General features: G+C 42.5%; 1 protein-coding gene across 4 annotated transcripts in view; it reads left to right on the top strand.

Moving 5' to 3' along the window:
• Window positions 1-22,327, top strand: part of tln2b (talin 2b) — an 82,037-nt gene that overhangs the window by 38,421 nt on the left and 21,289 nt on the right. For all 4 annotated transcript variants that reach the window (XM_020079370.2, XM_069528466.1, XM_069528465.1 and 1 more), the window contains exons 7-31: window positions 3,663-3,790; window positions 4,087-4,150; window positions 4,346-4,450; window positions 6,901-7,056; window positions 7,722-7,823; window positions 7,933-8,009; window positions 9,162-9,345; window positions 9,842-9,955; window positions 10,711-10,819; window positions 11,410-11,618; window positions 11,838-11,936; window positions 12,490-12,657; window positions 13,389-13,683; window positions 15,007-15,173; window positions 16,043-16,171; window positions 17,317-17,430; window positions 17,597-17,710; window positions 17,832-17,966; window positions 18,243-18,371; window positions 18,491-18,593; window positions 19,578-19,786; window positions 20,181-20,300; window positions 20,800-20,997; window positions 21,489-21,628; window positions 22,173-22,266. In XM_020079370.2, the coding sequence (XP_019934929.1) occupies window positions 3,663-3,790; window positions 4,087-4,150; window positions 4,346-4,450; window positions 6,901-7,056; window positions 7,722-7,823; window positions 7,933-8,009; window positions 9,162-9,345; window positions 9,842-9,955; window positions 10,711-10,819; window positions 11,410-11,618; window positions 11,838-11,936; window positions 12,490-12,657; window positions 13,389-13,683; window positions 15,007-15,173; window positions 16,043-16,171; window positions 17,317-17,430; window positions 17,597-17,710; window positions 17,832-17,966; window positions 18,243-18,371; window positions 18,491-18,593; window positions 19,578-19,786; window positions 20,181-20,300; window positions 20,800-20,997; window positions 21,489-21,628; window positions 22,173-22,266 (3,462 nt within the window). The remainder of the gene's footprint in view (window positions 1-3,662; window positions 3,791-4,086; window positions 4,151-4,345; window positions 4,451-6,900; window positions 7,057-7,721; window positions 7,824-7,932; window positions 8,010-9,161; window positions 9,346-9,841; window positions 9,956-10,710; window positions 10,820-11,409; window positions 11,619-11,837; window positions 11,937-12,489; window positions 12,658-13,388; window positions 13,684-15,006; window positions 15,174-16,042; window positions 16,172-17,316; window positions 17,431-17,596; window positions 17,711-17,831; window positions 17,967-18,242; window positions 18,372-18,490; window positions 18,594-19,577; window positions 19,787-20,180; window positions 20,301-20,799; window positions 20,998-21,488; window positions 21,629-22,172; window positions 22,267-22,327) is intronic.

The following is a 22,327-nucleotide window of genomic DNA, read 5'->3' as shown; positions in this document are numbered from 1 at the left end:
ACACACACACACTAGGATTGTCACACTGCCAGATCACAGAGACCCCTCACATGGCACAGGCTCTAATTTGTCACTGTGATAAAAAGGCCAAACAGAGCCAGAAGAGAGATTTCTAGCAGAGTGGAACATACCCCCAGCTTCTTCTCCTTATTCGTTTTCCTTTTCTTTCTTGTGCACCAATTCCCCCGCACACACACAGACACACACAAATTCACAAATTTTCCTCTTTAACATCCTTTATCATTCACAATTCATGTAATTCCCAGAACCTCAGCAGTACAGGGTAATTGAATTCAGATTTAGCAGATGCTGACATTATTGCTGGCATTTCTTTTGACAGAGCATCCCGGCGAATCAGCAATGATCTAAAACAAGCTTATGTTTATTAATGATGTGAAGCTTCCATGATTTCAATCCTACCCACCCACACATGCACAGACTCATGCACACACACACACTCATAATGGAAGCTCTGCCAGTAACAGACTAATCTCCTTTACTACTCGACCACTCCCTTTCTGTCATGTATTTGTGTTAAGACCAGGATAAACCTCTCTTGCAATAGCATCACTCCCTGCGTCCTCTTCTTTTGCTTTTGCTTTTGCTCACATTTGTTGATCCAGAAAGAATACGCTTTGTACCGTGAGACAGGATACTCCAAAGCGAAAGAGTAAATAGTATAGATCCTTAATAAAGAGATATTAACTCTTAATTCACAGCAGAATTAAATCTGTAATACTACAACCAAGGCCACAAAATGTCATAAAATGTTTTTCTAGTACTTGCATTGTTTCAGTTTTTTAAAGCATTTTATGAGCTTTTTAGTATTTTTGATTTATTGGAAAATGAACAACAGAGAAATACATATGGACCAAAGCCAGTTCAGGTATCCTAAATAATTTGTGCTAAATGAGCCATCCCAATTCATCCTTTCATGCATTTAGGATTAAAACTGCATGTCAAGTCATGAAGCGTTGAGATAATCGTGTAGATTAATCCTCTACTCACTGATCTACTAGCAACTGTGCTGCTCATACACTGTGAATTCAGTTGCTTTAGTGTATCCCTATGTCAGCATTTATTTTTATGGCTGCATTATACTCTGTGTGCTCTGCCGGGCCGTGGTGGACTTGTTGACCTCAGCGTCGTAGCCCCGGGCTTTATGTGTCACAGCTTCTGATGTCTTGTGCTTCGCTTCCACTCATGCGTCTCCATTAAAATGTCACATCCGCCGTGAGAAATTCAGGGACTGGACTCACTGTCCTGTCTGTTGATAAATGTGGTACAATTATTGGGCTGATCATTTGAAACATGATTTCAAATTTACATTTAAATTACCTGTAAATTAGTGATCAATAACCCAGTCAATGATCAATTCAGTGTCTACACCTTACTGTATGTAGCTGTCACTGACTATAATAGCAATAGTGAATAATGCTCCACACGACTCCATCTTTCAGTATTTGATTGAAATCAGTTGTTTCGTTCATGCTTCACACTCACTGACTGCCTGGTTATCAGCTGTCTAGTAAGGAGGTAGGAGGTGTACTGCTCGACCATCATAACCTGACACACTCTTTATTCTGCTGATATGCTCTTGACAACAGCTGTAGCTCCACACATCATTCCAGCCTAAGCGAAGGACAGATCCTTTCAAGCTGAATCTTATCTGCACAACCATTTGCTTCAAGTGTAAATGGTGTTGGATGTGACATTTGGTGTGAACAAGCGGGAGACAGGTTATTTATCAGCTTGTACACATTATTCTAACAGAGCAGTATCCAGGACGCTGATTCTGTGTGTCAAACTGTCATATCTAGACAGACTGAGTTAAATTCGTTGTAGCTGTTGACCACCTCCTATCACCAGCAATGGAAGATGAGAGCAAAACCCAATCTAATGGTCCTTCAAATTGCATTTAACTTGTTTTACTGAAAAAAAGGGTACAGGAAACTCCTGCTCAGGATTATTCTGGAAACCTCAATAAGATGTTTACCCTCAGTTTCTTGGTTTCTCTGTGTGACATTTGAGTTTCTTAAAACCAGGATTGTCCAACCCTTCATGTAACCATTACACATACAAACACGTAACCAGGAAACTCCAAAATCCTAACGAGTAGAGCACATATGTCTGCCAAGGCCCGGAGGACAAGCCAGGGCTTCAGTCATGTTCTTTTGGACACAGCTGTAAAACAATTGAAGATTCATATAACTGTTGACTTCATTCGAAATCAACATGATCCCAGCAACATGTTTGTGGTAGTTATAGGTCATAGTCCACCCCCCCTGTAAAACCCCATTTAAATCTGCATCTGCATTATTTTCATAGATTCATGATCTATTTCCTGGGAAATCTTGTAATATTACAAAATAATTTCTGGATCCATGCCAAAATGTAATGGGTTCTTTTCTGGCCCATATCCCACTGTTCCTGTAAGTTTCGTGAAAATCTGCTTAGTATTTTTTCCATCATCCTGCTGACAAATAAACAAACCAACAAACAAACAGGACTTTCAACATGTAAAAAGAGTTATAATCCATAGTATCTATGTGATATCTATGTATTACTTAATGCAAAGCCATACTGCAACTTCAATTATTGTCCTAAATAACTAGTGGTCCACTGGTTACATGATATCCTATTACCAATCATCATCCACCTAGCAATACTTATTTTAAAACATATCTCCATTTTTCCTTGCATCTTCGTTGAGAAGAATACAGAGTAGTAACAGTGTGTGCCGGACTGAATTGCATGTGTGAGGGCTAATTTTAGAGTGTCTTCTTGTGTTCAGTGAGAGCTTATGTACTCCACTGTGAATTACACTGGGGAAAGAACGTGGTTGTGAGTGGAGGAGATTGTTGTCCTCATTACAGCAGTAAGCTGCTGCTTAGTTTTTCATTGATGTAATGGGACATAAGAAGCCGGGTCCACGCTGCGCACTGATATGCTCATGCTAAAAGCACTGATGGAGCCTCTCTCACCTTCAGCGCCACCTCTAGGCTTTTGGCGCCATTCATTTTGCAGCGGTGCACAAGAGAGACTGAGATAGATAGTGAGATAGAGAGAGAGTGATAGACAGAGCTGACTGCCCCCTGGAGAAAACAGCACACTGACAACTGTTTGAAAGATGTCAACAAAGCCTTCTCCCTTTCCATCTATCTAAATGATGAAGATAATGTAGACAGCTTGGCTGAAAATGCATCGAAACATAAGTGACGTCTCAGCAGCAGCAAACAGACACAAGGCTTTGTTTCCACTCGGTAGAAAGAAAAACATGTAGTCATTAGATTTCTTAACATCAGATTGATGGCCACTCTGTAATGCAGATGGGACACTGTGTTGCATTTGTGTAATGCTCTTTTCCTTTTTATTAACACCGAATGGGCTGTGATGACAAATTGTTGGAGCTGTTACATTTGCAAAACAGCTTTTATTGTTTGAACCACATGTTATTTGGGCTGCCCGGTGTGGCAGAGTCAGTTATGATGTAGTTGCTCTAGATATACACTTCATTCACTTCTCTGAAGCACAACAAGTGCTCATTACGGGACTCCATTGGGTGAAGTTTGGATAAATCTCATGCCTTTGTTCTGTCCTTTCCCTTGATGTGTGTTTCTTCCTCTCACTTACCCCCCCACCCTCACATGTGTCTCCTCCAGGCGCGGGATGATATATTGAATGGATCCCACCCTGTCTCCTTTGATAAAGCTTGTGAGTTTGCGGGGATCCAGGCTCAGATCCAGTTCGGACCTCATGTGGAGCACAAGCACAAGCCTGGATTCCTGGAGTAAGCTTTACTTTTCTTTTTCTTTTCAAAGAGATGCATTAACACCAACATTCAGAATCAGTCAACGTTCACAGCTGTGCACACACATACAGTGTCATCTCCCGCTTCAGAGCGGGCTGTTACTTCAGGGATTTCCTGCAGTGGAAAGCTCAGGGGTGATGTCAGCTGTTACAACTGTTTTCTGATATGTAGGCAGTAGGGCAAGAATGACCTCATATGTGGAGGTATGTTAATAGAAAAGGAAATGCCTGTAGCTCAAACGTGTAACAATGCAAAAATGTCATTTATCCCCATAGCCTGAAGGAGTTCCTACCTAAGGAGTACATCAAGCAGAGAGGGTCCGAGAAGAAAATATTCCAAGTATGTAAAAAAGTTTTTAAAAATACTGTGTTTGACACTGTGGGCGGGCCAGGGGAATTATAGTGATTTGTTCTCTGCTGAGACACAAAGTGACTAAATAGAACACATGTAGATAACCTCGTTTCAAGTATATTGACATATGTATGTAATGATCAGTCTGAGGAGGTGCAGATGTAACTGCTGTTGTTTCTCCAGGAACATAAAAACTGCGGAGAGATGACGGAGATCGAGGCAAAAGTGAAATATGTGAAGCTCGCCAGGTCCTTGCAGACATACGGGGTGTCCTTCTTCCTGGTGAAGGTAAGAACTAGACTGATGAGGTAATGGAAAACGGCTTCACAGATTTGTTGCATGCATAAGATCACAAGCACATTAAGTTTACATTCCCAGCAAATGTTTTCTCTGCCCTTAAATACCCTCAAGTGCAAATCACAAAAACAATTCAACAAATGATAAAACGCAACTGCAAATAAGAGCACACAATATTAAATCACGAAACCATGCGTCCATCCAATCTGCGATGAGCCTTGTCGACAGCAGGTACCCATTTTATTCCTTATCCATTACAAATTAATACCGTTGTGTTTTGCAATTTGTTGTTGTGTTTTGTGATCTGCCGGTGTGAGTAAGGAGATCTCATGCTCGTCGAGGTCCACTGATAGCCCGACAGTCAAACACTACCAATTCATTTTCCATAAAAGATTTAAGTAAGTGTGCCCTTATTTGTCAAACCTATACTTAAGTGTAATTTGACTTGATGCTCTACATTCCTCATTGTAACACAGACGAGAGGCTGATCTACTGATATTCCTCTGAAATGACACATAGCCTAAAATTATATTTATAATAACTATGATAACTTAATTCTCATTTAGCGACTTTATTATCAAAATCACCAATTTCTTTTTTTCATGTAAGTGGTCCCAATACTCCACTGTATGATACAAGTGAGGGCCAAGACTATGAAAATACAAACCAATTCTTAAAAACCACAATTTTAAATGATTGCTGAGCCAAAATAAAACTCAGGTCGTGTCTATAAGTGGCAGCTGGTAGTGGGCCCGTCTGATATGAAACAGGTATGAAAGCTTGTTGAAAGCTCAGAAAATAAAAACCCATCATCACAACATCAGAAGGTTCAGAGTGGAAGATTGTGCACTTGCTGTTCAGCTGAAAACTCAGTGCTGTGGAATACTTGTGACACGAGCGATTCTACTCTGGTTTGGCAAACACAAAAGGGAGATGGAGGTGCCGCTGAATGTGAATGGGAGGAAGTTGCGCCGGCAGGTATTACAAAAGCTCTCTGACGAGCAGCCCAGTTAGTAGAGAGGGGGAGAAGAGGAAGAAGAGTTCAGTTGTCTGCTGGGGTCTTAATGGACGATAAATGGAATGTTTGGCCTGCACAGTTAAAGCGGACTGCAAGCTTCACATTATCTTTGCGAGTGAGCGTGCGTGTGCATCCACATACACGAGCACTGTCCGCCTCCAAACGAGCAGATTTACTGATGGAGATTTCAAGACTCTGCTAAATAATTCACTGCAGCTGCACTCTCGCTCTCAATGCCCAGACCTGGCTTGTTTGAAGCACATCTGAGAGCATGAACTTCCATTTCACATCTGACACTCTTTAATCACTGCAGGTTCTATGTTGATTTGAAAATACTGTGTGTGTGTGTGTGTGTGTGTGTGTGTGTGTGTGCCGTCCAAGTATTACTCAGTTATATTATTCTGTTTACATAGTCATTATGGAGACTTGTCCTCCTTAAAGAAAGCAAGTAAGGCTTAGATTAATTTTGATGTTAGGTTAGGTTAAAGCTTATGCTAAGGTATGGTTTAGGTTCAGGTTAAGGTTAGATTTAGCTTAAGGTTAGGGTAAAGGTTATGGTTAAGCGAGTTGTAACTCTGGTTAAGGTTAGAGTTAGTCCCCAGGAAATCAATGTGAGTCAATGTAATGTCCTCTAAAGTCATGGAGACAGGACTGTGTGTGGGTGTCTGCTTATCCATGGTGATTAATTGAACATGCAAATTTACCCAAACAATGATCAAGGCTAAGCATTTAAAATAATATCATACCCACTTGTGATTAGAAAATCAAACTTCCTGCTTCGATTCAGCCTTGATAATCGTGACGCTGGAGTAACGTAGCCTAAAACAATGGAGGTTTTGAATAAACCTTTGTGTGAAGATATCAGCAACACTGGGATAATGTTATCTGTCCTTGTGTTTAAGAGCCCTGAACCCAGAAACCCGTCTACTGATTGGCCTTCGCTCCATTGTCAGAGCTCCTTATTTTAACCCAGTGATAAAAAAAACAAACAAAGACAGACAAAAAAAGTATATACTATATTTTTATCTCCCTGTCTCTACAACTAGCTAATTTCTGTGTTGTCCTCTGCACCCCTGGAGGAGAGCCAAGTGCAGGCTCGGTCTCTGAAGTGAGCTGCAATAGATTTTCAGTGGGCAGAGCGTGGAGGGCACTGGAGCTGGTCAGGCAGAGAGCAGGTGTGGGCATCATGCTGGTGCAATGACAGTGACTAAAGCCTGTGGAGAGCCTGCTCAATAAAGCAGCAGTTAAACAAGGCTGAACTCTGCTGGGTCACTTCACCACCGGCCTTCTCCTCCGTTTAGGGCTTTAAGTCACGGACAAAGCATGTACGGCTGCGATTGTGCATCTGTGCCGTGGATGAATCATCCACGTGGGTGTTTAAGCAGAGACGTTAAAGGTTGCTTGATGTTTTCCTATCTGACAGGAAAAGATGAAGGGCAAAAACAAGCTGGTGCCGCGGCTGCTGGGGATAACCAAGGAGTCGGTGATGCGAGTGGATGAGAAGACGAAGGACGTGGTGCAGGACTGGCCTCTGACGACAGTGAAAAGATGGGCTGCCTCCCCCAAAAGCTTCACCCTGGTACTGTGATAGTCGAATGCCACAAGCTCCTAATCCATCACACGTATTAAGTCATTCCGTGTACAGGGTGAATTACACAGCTCTGCATCACATTCAATCCTTTCCCCTAGTTTTCATTTTCCAGTACAAACAGAAACCTGAAAAATTGCAGCGACCTCAGACCTCCAGTATTGAATGTTTGGAGCATGCTCGCCAGCTTTTTCATCCGAGTTAACAATAGATGCTCGAAGAAGAATGTGCAGAAGTTGGATGTATTATTTATCTAAAAGCTTTTTCAATTTTCTTTACCAGCTGCTGGCAACCCTACTGTCTGTTTCCATCCAGTATCGGAGAGGAGTACTGAATTCAAAGATTTATAGATTATGCAGATTTAAAAAATATATACTCTGAGGTATTTTTGCAAACATTGATTTAAAGTTACAAAAAAAACCTCTGTGTTTCTGCGGAAAGCTTGGAACTACACTACATCTCCTTTTAATCACCTCTTTGGAGAATTAGGCCGGCTCATTTTTCATTTTGTGGGGGTTAGAAATAATAGAGATGCTGTTGTTTATTGACTTTTGTCTTTCTTCTGTAAGCTGATTGTGAGGCTCTTACGAGATATAGAATATGTTACCAGATATATGTTGGAACACTGTGACTTAATTTGCTCTGAATCTCTCAAGGATTTTGGAGAGTACCAGGAGAGTTACTACTCTGTCCAGACTACAGAGGGAGAGCAGATATCTCAACTTATTGCGGGATACATTGACATCATTCTTAAAAAGGCAAGTCATTGTATAATAGAACTCTTTGAATCCATAGAGCATACATCCAATTATCTGTACATTTGTCTCATACTGTCTGCTGTGACGTGTCGGGTTCTCCTCGCTACAGAAGCAGAGTAAGGATCGTTTTGGCCTTGAGGGAGATGAGGAGTCCACCATGCTGGAGGAATCGGTTTCCCCTAAGAAGTGAGTAGTATTGCATTATATTGTGTTGTGATGTTATCCACTGTATTGTCTGTGTGCTGCTTCGTGCAGGGGGATGCTGACCATTCAGATTCAGCAAGCACAGTCCACTTATTCTTCATGAATCTAAACCTTGTTGTTTAATTGTGCATGTAATTACATTTCTGCCTGCCCAGCACAGTTTTCCCCCCAAGGGAGCTTATGTTAGAATTAAAGACAAAAAAAACCAGTCACTTTGAATTTTAAAGCAGCACTAACACTAGCTACACTCACAGATAGTGTTCTTGAATTTTCGAGTTAAGAATTGAAAGTTATTCCCTGTTTTTACAAACATAAACACAAAACTTGCCTCAGGGTAAAGCCACTTAATTATTATTTCATAATATAATATCCTGGGTGAAGATACAATCTCATTGGAAACTGTCTTTTTTTATTTTTGCCATCTCTTGTTTTTCCCATGTTGCTTAGCAAAGTGATGAAAATCAACTTAATGCTTATGGCTCCATCATAGAGCTTGGAAATCTGTTCTCATTATAAATCCACACGGTCTGTTAGTGAAACCGCTCTCAGGCAGGATGGGGCATCGTATTCCTGCTGCTCAGGGGCCAATTTACTCTCGTCGTGGTTCTCAACACAAAGGCATAATTGCTGCTTCTCAAAACAAGCCAGAATTAACCAGTGGAGTCAGGAGCATCTGTTGAGCTGGAAAGGAAAGCAGACATTTTCCTTTACAGTATATTTATTTATTTTATGACAATACCTACACACCTTGAGAACAGTCGCTAACAAGCGTGGTAATTGTTTCAATTACAATATTGTAATATTTGTCATTTAAATTAAGAACAGATACATTATTATCTTGATTAGTTATCAGAATTTAAAGATCCACGAGCCATGTCCAGAACAGCTCCATTTGGGAATTTACAACGCCCCTGTCTACACTTATAATGAAATAAATCCTATTTTATTTATCATAAGATAAGTTAATCTATAATTGATCAGAAGATTAAATGAAAAGAACCTGTGTTTTGCTTTGTTTGACTTCATATTACTGATCCTTCCACTACACAGAAGTTTCACTTTGAATGCATCCTGCTGTCTCTTTTTCTCCGACACTTTATCCTGCACTTCCTGTCTCTTTTCCTTCCGTCTTAGGTCCACAATTCTGCAGCAGCAGTTTAACCGGGTGGGTCGCGTGGAGCATGGCTCAGTAGCCCTTCCGGGCATCATTCGTTCGGGCTCCATCGGCGGCCCTGACACATTCAATGTGGGTACCATGCCCTCGGCCCAGCAACAAATTACCATGGGGCAGATGCACAGGGGACACATGCCCCCGCTGGTGAGTAAACGCACTTGCAATTGCAACCAAACACAGTAACAAATGCAACTACACCAGATATAAAAAGAAATCCCTAGTGTCACCATATTCTATAATAAACTTAGCATTTATGTGTAGCATTTAACCTGAGGCAGGTTTGTTTAAGTAAAACATGGTGTGAACAGAGGAGATGAAAAAATGATCAGCGCTCCTATTTTAAAACATCCTGTTTTTTATGTAAATCTGATCTGTGGTGTTTGTGGTGGTGAAATATTATATGTGGTTCCTGCTGTCAACAATGACCAACAACAAGAACAATATGAATATGGCCGTGAGTGAGATAGGGAATGAGAAGTTCCTTATACTCACAGTAAAAGCCCATCTGTCTCCTGCGGTTTAGAGATATTAGATTGCATGACTGAGAGGTTGACAATTTTACACCCACAGACAATGCATGTCGTGTATTTAGATTGCTTCTGTTAAGTCATTTGCAATCTGTGTTGTTTGCTGTTGTCAGAGTCTGGCCCAGCAGGCCCTGATGGGGACCATCAACAGCAGCATGCAGGCTGTGCAACAGGCCCAATCCGACCTGGGACATGTTGATAATCTTCCTCCACTGGGACATGACTTGGTGAGTCTTCTCTTCACTCTCCACAGTGTGTTTTTGAATAGATACAGCATGGATAGATACCCATCATTTATAGCTACTATTATAGGGCCGAGACATGGTTCTAAACATGTCTTTTCATTTGACCTGTGAGTTTCCATCACAGCCGATTTAAACCAGTGTCTACTGCAGAGTCATTTGACCCGGGAATGAATGCTGACTGTTTCCATTTCCATTGCAGACAAAAGCCAGATAGTAGTGGGTTTTTTGGCCAGTGGAAATGAGGCCTCAGTTGCCGTTGTCATGATCGTCAACATGTTGATGAGTCGCCTTTTTAATAAGTTTAAAATTGAATGTATTGCGTGTCCACACCTCCCCAAATTTGGCACTGTACTTCCATTCAGTCGATAAGATGAACGTCTTTGAGATATGTTTTCCACATGCAAACAGACAAACAGAGATTTCTGGAATTAGACAGATTCCCGTTTTCTAAGAATCATGATTTTGTGCTTTCTGATATCACAGCCTCTGGTTTTGCTCAGCAAAGAGAGCTTTAAAGAATTCTCATCACATCAAAGTCAATCGTATTTGTCAAATATAATTAAAATGTAGAACCGACTGTAGATGTGGAGGCTGTATTTAATGCTTGAGTGTTTCCAAAGCTGTAGGTGTTACAGCCAGAGTCCTTTAATCCCGCACAAAAAAAGTTTATGTGAGCTGAAAATCACCCACTGTGATGAAAGCCAACAGCTCTCCTTTTCCTCCTCCTCCACCGAAAGGCTTCCAGGGTTTGGGTTCAGAACAAAGTGGATGAATCCAAACATGAAATCCACTCTCAGGTTGATGCTATCACTGCTGGAACGGCATCTGTGGTCAATCTCACTGCAGGTGAGTACTGGAGAATACTAAACAGCTAAAAGATGGCACACGTTATCATTTTCAGTTTGTATTTGTTTCGACACCAGAATCCTGGTTTATGAAGAGCACACTGGACAAAGCTCTAAAGGAAATGGCCCTGTTGTGAAAAAATATTGTTTATCTTCACATAATCGTCAGAGTTAAACACTCACTGATTAGGATCTTTTTAAACAAGGGAAAATATCATATTTTTATGATGAATAAATCGTGAACTTGTTGTTCTGACTGGCAACATCTCTCTCTGCTCCCCATGTTGTTTGGCAAAAAGCCAGTGGAGCTCCTGCCAGACATTTGCAGGGTTTTAATCTTACCTCACCATCTGTTTGGTTGCACTTATACTCCCCCTCACTCCAACACAAAGTTTTTCTTCAGGGCCACTTGCTCCATCAACGTGCTCATCTCCGTGGAACCATTTCAAATTGGCTCTAATTATGACACTGACATTGATGTGTGTGTTACCGTGTGTTACACGAAAGCTGCCCCGTGCAATAGCTAAACCAACGTGGCAGCTGCGCAACAAAGATGTGTAATTTGTAATGATGGCTGTCCATCCTCCGCAGGTGAGCCCACAGAAACAGACTACACAGCGGTGGGCTGCGCCATCACCACCATCTCCTCCAATCTCACGGAGATGTCCAAGGGTGTCAAACTGCTCGCTGCACTGATGGATGATGAGGTGGGCAGCGGACACAAGCTCATGGGTGCTGCCAGGATGTTGGCAGGAGCCGTATCAGATCTGCTCCGATCTGTTGAGCCTGCAGCCGCCGAGGTGAGACACCCACAGATTATTGTACTGACCCAGACTTCATCTTCCTCTGTAATCCTGGTAGCAGCATGCAGTGTCTTTCCTTTTATTTCCCGCTGAAGTTGAATTAAAGAAATGCTTTCTGGGAGGATTTCTGACCCTGAAGTCCGCTTTAGATAATTCATGGAGGCCTGTTTGAGAACGGGCCAGTGTAATGGTTGTGGTGATGTCACTCTCATACAGCCCAGACAGACGGTGCTGACTGCGGCAGGAAGCATCGGACAGGCCAGCGGGGACCTGCTCCGTCACATGGGGGAGGGCGAGACCGATGAGAAGTTCCAGGTTGGACACCACCCACTCACTGTTCCTATGACACTGCCGGCCAAACAGGAAGGCAAACACGGAATCTCAGAACGTCTTTAAAAATGTCAATAGGCTCTTATGTAATCACCTCAGGCTGTATAACAATGTGTCAGAAGCAGGGCTTCATTAGTGGTATGACACTGTCTCAGACAGCTTATCTATAGCTCTTCCTATCTGTCTCATTCATTCTTGTACTTTTAAATTAAATTATCTGCCACATGCACATATTTTACTTCCTGGAAGTCTCCTTACAGCCGTCAGTGTTAATCCCACATTCTCTGTAGTCAATTATCTACTACATGAACATCAGTGTAGTGTAGTCTCTCTGTACTTAATAACAGATATGATTTATCATTCACATCCACAAATGCATTATCACTATTTGCATTTTTCTGCAGGGGGCTTCATGGGTTGTCCATAAATCAACTGAAGAAAAATGAGTTAGACTAAACATTTGCTTTCCCCGTCCCTTCAGTCACATGTGCGCAGCTGTGCCGTGTTCCAGTGAAGGACATTGATTAATATGTTGCAGGACACCCTGATGAATCTGGCCAAAGCGGTGGCCAATGCAGCTGCTATGTTAGTCCTGAAGGCCAAGAACGTGGCCCAGGTGGCCGAGGACACCGTACTGCAGAACCGGGTGATCGCAGCTGCCACTCAGTGTGCCCTGTCCACCTCACAGCTGGTCGCCTGCACCAAGGTATTTATCTGAAACTTGTTCATCTCTGCAGCCAAGTCGGTAAAGGATGTCTGAAGAGGCAGGAAATCCGAGTAAATATTCTAGTCAGGATATATTGCATTAGTCGCTGTAGCTTAATTAGATTTTTACTTTGGAAATGTTAAAATTCAGAAACCAATTTTCTTGTGCTGTATCTTAAATCAAAGTAGAATGGCCTCTAGAGCACATATCTCCGCCAAGGCCAAACAGCCGTACACATCTGCTCTTCTAATAGAAGAATGATAATCTGCACTTAAATTGTCTAAAATAATGAATTCCACAGATCTAAACACCTGGTTTGGATTAAAATAAATTCAACACACTATTTCCTGAGAAATTCACAATAATGTTAAAAAATCACTCGCAGTTTTATGGAAAGTGATAAAAAAATTATTGGATCCTCCTGTTAAACTGGATCTGCACCAGAATTGGATGGTTTGCATAATCCTGCTGAAAAATAAACAGTATGTACCCAGGCCAAGGCCCGACAGTCCACTTATGAAACCACATTTAAAATCCCAGGTTACATATGCACCAAAATGCACACACTAAAAAATATCAGTCCCCCGAACACGCCTGATTGTCAATTTCAATTTTATTTATATAGAATTTTTATTGTTGGTTAGATGAAATAATTACCTTAGAAATAAAATCAACTTATTCCTCAATTCTTGTGATGTTTCTTAAGCCTCTATGACCTGTGTGTGTTGCAGGTGGTGAGTCCAACCATCAGCTCCCCGGTGTGTCAGGAGCAGCTTGTTGAGGCCGGGAAGCTGGTGGACCGCTCGGTGGAGACCTGCGTCAAAGCGTGCCGCTCGGCCAGCGACGACGGCGAGCTGCTGAAGCAGGTCGGGGCGGCAGCCGGTGTGGTGAGCCAGTCCCTCAGCGACCTGCTGCAACATGTCCGCCACTACGCCAGCTGCGGAGAGCCCATCGGACGCTACGACCAGGCCACAGACACAATCATGAACGTGACGGAGAACATCTTCACCTCCATGGGTGATGCTGGTGAGCACAAAAAAGAAAGAAAAGGTCTCCTGATATGATCCAAGCCTGTTCATTCACAACAAGAGTAAAACATAACAAATCATATGCTTCTTAATTAATACCTGGTTCCACTTGACAGAGCGCCGTAGGATATTGTCCATATTTGCACATCTATTAAGTCATCTTAAAAATGCGGCTCAAACGTTTTCAACCATTGGACTATTTGTTATGGTTCAAGTCATGAGGCTGAAGAATTCGCAAACCCAGCCAATTCTCAAGGGGTTGTAGGAGACATGTCATCCAAAACCACTACACAGCGCTCAGTCTGGTCCCAATCAACATCAGGGAGGCTTTGAAACTTAAAAGGAAACACATGACCTTTGGGAAGGACTAACTTTTTTTAACAGGAAAAAACAAAAAATGTGAAGCAGTGGATCCGCATCCAGTGATTATTGTTCATTCTACAGGTATTTGTTGATTCCCCAGGCCACAGGATGTAGGTTGTAAAGCACCCAGATAGCTTGTCTCTCACAGACGTCTCTGGGTGAGTTATTTCTAGCTGTAGGTGGGTGTTTGGGAGACACAAGTTTTTTTTATAGCAGGTGTGTGGGGGGATGGTACACATATATATTCTGAAGACTTTCATTTGTGCGAGGCAGAGGGGATGACTCACCAGTAAGCTTCAGCTATAAGAGCACATAAAGATGAAAACAATGATGTGGCTCACAGGAACACTACATCTATTCACTGTCCACTTGATGCAATGTCTAATGTTGTGATGATGCTTTTAGCTGCCAGACATCCTGTTATTCCCATGGCAATAATTATTCCTGACAAAGTTTTGGGTCCCTACATTGTCTCTTTTATCTCTACAGTCTCTGAATGCTGAAAACATATAATATTTCACAATATACACATAACATAATTCCTATATAAAATTGCCCATATGACAGCTTTGATGCTCATACATCAGCACTAATGAGGCACAGTTGGCAGTTGAAACATAAGGTGTAACAGTACAGACAAACTCATCCATCACTGACACAAATTTGAAAGCATGTTCAGCGGTTTGTGTCAGTTTCTTTAAGGAAGAATATTTTTTTTTTTTTTTTCATGAAATGTTTCTCCACTTCTTAAACCGATCACAACACTACAAACTTGTCCATCATTCTCAATCTCCTACAAATCCCCAGGAACCTACACAATATCCAGCCCACACTGAAAAACAAAGTTATATGAACAGACTCAGTCTCGGCTTTACAACACAAGCTGAATTTGATTGTCTTTGGGCCTCAATCTTGGTGGAAGACCTTAATATTTGTGTGGGTGTTCATGTTTTAACAGGTGAGATGGTGCGTCAGGCCAGGGTGTTAGCTCAGGCCACTTCTGACTTGGTCAATGCCATGAGATCTGATGCAGAGGCTGAAGTGGACGTGGACAACTCCAAGAAACTTCTGGCTGCAGCCAAACTCCTGGCTGACGCCACTGCTCGCATGGTGGAGGCCGCTAAGGTGAGAAAGGAACAGCTTTACTCTCCAGTATTTGCTTATATCAAAATATTACCTTACTACTATTCAGTCATGTATTCCAAATAATTAAATAAAAACACATTCACATTAATTCTATCATATTGCAAATTAGAAGGACACGTATACCTCCACCAAGGCCCAACAGTTCCCTTTGAAAACCACATTATAATTCACTAGATCCAGATTTTTATTTGGATATAATTTGATGGAAATCTGTTTTGTTGTCTTTGTGTAGTTCTGCTAAAAGACAAATAAACAAATGGTGAAAACATAACCTGGAGGTAACAAAGAATTTGATCCACAAACACACAGTTGATAATGTTGCATTTTATCTAGATGCTTTCTTTTTCAGCTCCTGTAAATTACATGTGTCATCTCACACCGAGTGCAGTGTTAAAAGATGAGCTGGGCTGAATCGCTTTGCTTTTTTGTAGAATATATATTTTGGGACTATTGTCAGCTCTAACTACCAGCATGATTTTACATCCAAAATAAAAGGGTGCAGCATCAGTGGCTGTTAATAAGCCCCTGGCAACGTCGAGCAGGATATTATCAGTGTGAAATACCCGAGCAAGTGAAACACTGCTTATGGCTCGTTAGATGTTTTTGATCTGTGACACATTAATCACCACATCACTGCCATTATCAAAGAGGAAGTGGGAATCTGGCACTGACGGTTTCCTTGGAAACTGTCTGCCTCTTTGCATCAATTGTACAACATGGATAACAGGAGATGTTAGAATTAAATCGCTGTGGTCTGATTTTATACTGTGTGTGTCTGTATACAGTATATATCTGCATGTGTGTCATGGATGTGTTTACGTGTCCCTCATGTGTTCATGCACCCTCAGGGGGCGGCTGCCTACCCAGAGAACGAGGACCAGCAGCAGCGGCTCAGAGAGGCAGCTGAGGGGCTCCGTGTTGCCACTAACGCTGCAGCTCAGAATGCTATAAAGAAAAAACTGGTCAACAGACTGGAGGTGAGTCATTGGAATCAGAACGCTGTCGTCTTTGTGTTGTTTGACCTTCATCAAAATAAGTCTTCTAACCGGCAATCATGTCACACAAACATCTCTCTCCCACATCGTGTCATTGCTGTGGTATAAACACTGATGAAATGTAGTGGAAATAACAGCTGAGTTTAGACATGAGGAAAGAATGTGAATAATGAAATTCTTCACCGGTCATTTGTACAAAAACGGCCCATTTAGTATTTTTCGTCTGTGTTATTCCACTTTCCTGCAGCAGTGAGCAACACGTCCCATTAGTGCTGTGAATGAACTATCTGCCTGTTGAGATCTGCGTGTAGTCGTCGGTATCAGTTTGCCCCTAATGACTGGGCCCTCTCTGCTCTGGAGCGCTCGATGTTCAATTTCACATAAACCTCGCATTACCCTGGGCTGGGATCAGCTCTGTATCAGACGTATATCTCAGTCTGCCTCCCTGCATCAGGTGGTCACAGGAATTGTGCTAATGGTCGCCTCCATCAAGGAAATGTGTGAGCCAGTGAAAACCAAAGTCCCATGACTCTGGAGGTGTGCTTGTAGCATTTTTTACATTTAGACTCATTAAGGGGCCTTTAATCTTACTGCGTTCAGCTGATGTGCAGATGAGCACATGCTTTTATTTAGATCCAAATATAGAAGTAAATACAAAAAGTTTGACTCCTTACCTGTCGTGTCTGTTCTTCATGTTTCTGTCTTGTTCTTTTTCTCAGTATAATATATCATCTATTCCATGTTTCTTTTTTTCACCACACCTCTTCCTCGTCCACTCAACAAGGACAGCATTTCTTTGTTCTCCAGTCTTGTCATTGCTTCACAACTAATTCATCTGTGAATGAATGAGAGCCAAGCAGTATTTATTTTATTTATGTTTGTTTATTTGATAGCGACAGTGCTCATTAATCAACGGACACAATACTGCAAATGAGAGTTAGCTATATAAGCAAATTTTCATCTGAATCAGTTGTTCCGTAATCCTGCTAACAAATAAAAAAAACAAACAAACCAGCAGGGGTGTGGATCTAGTAATTCTGATCGTAGAGGAAATTAATGTTATGCAGTTCGTCAGCACTAATCTCTTACTGTTGTCTAAATGTTTTCTATGTCTCTCCTCTGAACAGATAGCTGCAAAGCAGGCGGCGGCTGCTGCTACTCAGACCATTGCAGCTGCACAAAACGCTGCTGCCTCCAACAAAAATACAGTCTCACATCAACAGCTCGTTCACAGCTGCAAGGTATGATCATGAACTCTTTCTTATGAGCTCTTATGTTCTTAAAAAAATCCACGGGAAAACCTTTAACCCATAAAATATGAATGTTTTGGTCATTTTTGTTTGATTTTTCTCCCCTCACAAGTGATGGTGTGGATATGAAACATAGATTACATGTGTTTAAATGCAGGCAGTAGCAGATAGCATCCCCCATTTGGTGCAGGGCATGAGGAGCAGCCAGGCCCAGCCTGAGGAGCTGGGTGCCCAGCTCGCCCTCATCATGGCCAGCCAGAGCTTCCTACAGGTTTGTCCTCTCACCATGACGCAGCCAGCAACCATCATTCTCTATCTTCACACAAAAAAATGCTTTTTTTTGTGCTTGAAGCAATTCATTTGTTTTGTGTTTTTCTGTCACCATCCCTCAGCCTGGAAGTAAGATGGTGGCATCTACAAAGTCAGCCGTTCCGACGGTGGCTGACCAGGCTGCTGCTATGCAACTGGGCCAGTGTGCCAAGAACCTGGCTACCTGCCTGGCGGAGCTCAGGACTGCTACTCAGAAGGTATATACACACAATAAATGTTAAATGTAGCAGCATTCACCTCACTCATGCAGGAAATTGTGAGCAATTTGTGTTGCTCTCTTGCATGTTTGTAACTGTCTGCTCTGCATAGTGGATGCTTGCATATGAGTAACATTTATGTGTGTGTGTGTGTGTGTGTGTGTGTGTGTGTGTGTGTGTGTGTGTGTGTGTGTGTGTGTGTGTGTGTGTGTGTGTGTGTGTGTGTGTGTGTGTGTGTGTGTGTGTGTGTGTGCGTGTGTGTGTGTGTGTTTAAAGGCCCATGAAGCATGTGGTCCTCTGGAGATCGACTCAGCCCTGAAAACAGTCCAGACACTCAAAAGTGAGCTTCAGGATGCCAAGATGTCCGTCATCGATGCCCAACTCAAACCTCTTCCTGGGGAAACGGTCAGTACATCGTGAAGTTCAAGTGAAACATTTCACTTTACACATACAACTGTAGAAGGGTTGTCATAATGAAGTGATAGTAACTGTGAATCAAATAATATTTATGCTTTCTGATGCAGCTGGAGAAGTGTGCCCAGGATCTGGGGAGTACATCTAAGGCTGTGGGCTCGTCCATGGCTCAGCTGCTAACATGTGCGGCACAAGGCAACGAACATTATACAGGTAAAATAAGTTTATTCTACAATGAGAGATTTATTTCTGTCTAAATCCGTTATGCATTTAGAAAGACAGGATGGATATGATAAATATCCATAGATTACTGACTAACCTTTATTGAAAATGCAGCTTCTGTGCCAAGAGAGGGTGTGAGGATAGAGCAGGTAGAGAAAATCACGACTCCTTTATTCGTGCTGCTACTATTGCCTTAAACTGAGCCCTTTGAATCCAGCCTGCCTCTGCCATTTTGCCGTCAATTCTGGCATAATTGAAGATCTCAGGGGAGAAGAGATGAAGACAGATAGAGAATAACATTTTCTAACAATGCTCCAGAGCAGCACTTCATGCTGTGGCCCAGGGTGCTGCTCACTGCTCATTAATCTTATTTTCACTACATTTAACATTCCATCAGCAAATGGCTCCACTTGGCTAGCTAATGCAATTTGATGCAATTTGCTGCTCTCTTTTTCTCCTCTGCTCTGTGTATATAATAAGTTAAGGGCACCCCCCATGTGGGGGCCATCTTTATTATATTAACTAATTTATTTAAACAATGAGGGCATTTCTGCATCAGTTTTATTCTCAGCATGGCACCGTCAAGCCCCCGCCAGCTCATTTCCACAATGCTATTACAATTATAGTAAGAGGACAGGAAATGCACGTAGCTCTCAGTTTGTGTTGCTTAAACAGGAGGCTGCACAGCAAAAGTAATGAGCTTGAAATTAATGTGTTTAGTGTGGTGTCAGTTTTGATCTCTGCAGAGACATTATTTCTTCTTGTAACTACAATAAAAGGTACAGCAGAGGAGAATGGCAGCATCATATCTCATCTGTGTTTGTAGAATAGTATGCCTGTATTATATCTATAGACAGCACATTAGATTATCTGTAGCACGTGTCAGTTTCTAGTATTTACTGAATCTGTTATTATACTACTAAGTTTTGGTTTACAGTATGATATCGTCTGCTGTGTGTGGCCGGTTGTTTGCAGGTGTGGCTGCCAGAGAGACAGCACAGGCTTTAAGGACACTGGCCCAAGCAGCCAGGGGCGTGGCAGCCAGCACCAAGGAGCCGCAGGCTGCAGCTGCAATGCTCGACTCAGCCCAGTGCGTCATGGAGGGCTCGGCCATGTTGATCCATGAAGCCCACCAGGCTCTGGTTCACCCTGGAGATGCTGAGAGTCAGCAGAGACTGGCGCAGGTATAGCATCATAGAAATAGAAGTGATATTCATGTAACAGTCACATTGTTCCTCTCTCTCTCCTTCCTTCAGTGATTTGTAAAAATCTTTTCTTTCCACAACAATCATCCCCCCCTAAGCATTGCTATTTTCACTCTGCTCTGTCTCTCGCCTGGTTTTTCTCTCTCAGGAGCGCCAGAGTAAAACTGCTCATTCTCCTGCTGAGGATAAACATATTGTTTGGCTTATATCTGTGACAGCAGCATAAATTAGTGTCACAGATGACTGTGCACCACTGTCAGCCCAATTTGTATTTGTGTCTTTCTCCTTATTGCTTTGATCTGGGTTTTTGTGTTGCACATTGTGAGAATGACAAATGGACAGTGTATTGACAGAGTGTTGTGCTGTGTTTCAGGTGGCCAAAGCGGTTTCACACTCCCTGAATAATTGTGTGAATTGCCTGCCAGGCCAAAAAGATGTTGACATGGCCCTCAGGAGCATTGGAGAGGCCAGCAAGAAGCTGCTGGTGGATATTGTATGCCATATTTTATTTTGAAGATTTGTTGCCATTTTTATTCCTTATGTTTAAAGCAGCATGTTTTGGGTTGTCCACACTTTTCTCCCTTGTGAACGTGATATCTTACAAACACTTTGAGTTAATCCTTTCAAATGTAGTTTAAACATTGGCTTGGACTGACAGATGAACTCATTAGAATTTGGTGGTTAAAGGTTGAGATCACTGTGACCTCACGAAACACATTTTTGGTCTTTTGAACATGGTATCTGAAGTCTGCCTGTCTGGAATTTCTTCAAATTTTGGACTCATAGATGAACTTAAAAAAGAAAAAAATATTTTCAGACTGAAACAGCACTGGTTGGTGGAGGCATACAACTCACAGTTCAGGAATTCTGTGTTTCGACACAAACCATTTGCGTAAATTTGAGATATCACCCCGTAATTGCACAGGGTATTTCCATTTTTACGTGACTGATGATATTCCACAGTGTGGCTAATGCAAGTCTTGTCTTTGAAGCTCCCTCCCTGCAGTAAGACATTCCAGGAGGCCCAGACTGATCTGAACCACACGGCAGCTGAACTCAACCACTCTGCAGGCGAGGTCGTCCACTCCTCTCGTGGAACAAGCGGCCAGCTGGCTGCAGCCTCGGGCAAGTTCAGTCAAGACTTTGACGAGTTCCTTGATGCTGGCATTGAGATGGCAGGACACACCCAAGTAGGTTCCATGATCATATAACACCCCCCCTTCCCACTCCACTGAAACAGTTCATCGATAACCCACTGACACCACTATTTCACACACAGAGAGGAGTGCTCAACCCTTTGATGGACATGAAAGCTTAAACACTGAGAGGTCGACCTCATATTTTTGTGTCACTTTAGCACCTAAGATATGTTAATTAGATCTTTTAATCTAATTCACTTAGGCAAATGATTGTCCCCTTGAGCACTAACATAGTCAGAGGTAATGAGATCTTGTGAAGTTCTTGTTCTGGCTATTTTCCTCATTAATTTACCAAGATCATCGGGGATTGGAGTTGATGTAGCATGACAACAAGGCTCTCTTGCTAGGGGAGAAAAGAGGATATAGGTAGTGGGGATTCAGTAGGAACATTCTCTTCAATATGTTGTCCCTTAAAAAAAAAAATACTGTATTCTCTGACGACAGCTCTAGATCCAAAAGTTTTCCTTTTTTTTCCTGTACAGAGCAAAGATGACCAGATCCAGGTCATTGGTAATCTTAAGAACATCTCCATGGCTTCCAGTAAGCTGCTGCTGGCTGCCAAGTCTCTGTCTGTGGATCCAGGTGCAGCCAACGCGAAGAATCTTCTCGCTGTGGCAGCAAGGTGTGTGATAACATGCAAACAGCCCCTAATTTGTATCTGATATCCTCCTCAACTGCTTGTAATTAAGATCTTGCAGTGTTTGCTAATACACTGAACTGTTTCCAGATTCACATTTGTCGCAAGTTGTGTAAAACAATCCAGATTTTGCACTTAAATGTCACAAAAGGTCTCCCCCGTTGCATCTGTATGCCACTTCCAAGCTGCGTCTGCTCAGCGTTGCTGCAGGGAGTGTGTATCCTCCCCCTGGTGGAGAGAAGCCAAGCAGCTGGTCCCGCAGGGCTTCGGGCCTGACTGACTTCTCTCTGTCTAATTAGGAAGATGGAAGCCATGGATAGAGCCTGTCTGTGCTCGGCAATGCTGAACGCAAACCCGAGACAGTCTCTATACTCTTGCGTTAGCCTATCGCAGCAGTGCCATGTGCTTGAGGAGGGGAGCTAAAAGCATGTGTTAGTTAGTGTGAGTGAAGCCAGGCTGTGTGTGCAGGCAGGGGGGGGGGACACATGTGAGAGCTAAAAAGCCTTGTGTGGCTGCCTGTGTGTTTCAGGGCGGTGACTGAGAGTATTAACCAGCTGATCACGCTCTGTACCCAGCAAGCAGCGGGACAAAAGGAGTGTGACAACGCCTTGAGGGAGTTGGAGGTATCCGTCCTCACATACGCTTTACCACACACTCACATACAAACCCTCTCAGGTCTGTTTT

Source organism: Paralichthys olivaceus, chromosome 7 (assembly GCF_024713975.1).
Source record: "Paralichthys olivaceus isolate ysfri-2021 chromosome 7, ASM2471397v2, whole genome shotgun sequence".
Taxonomy (NCBI): Eukaryota; Metazoa; Chordata; class Actinopteri; order Pleuronectiformes; family Paralichthyidae; genus Paralichthys; species Paralichthys olivaceus.
The sequence above is the reverse complement of the archived record's forward strand: the minus strand, read 5'-3'. Positions and strand labels throughout refer to the sequence as shown.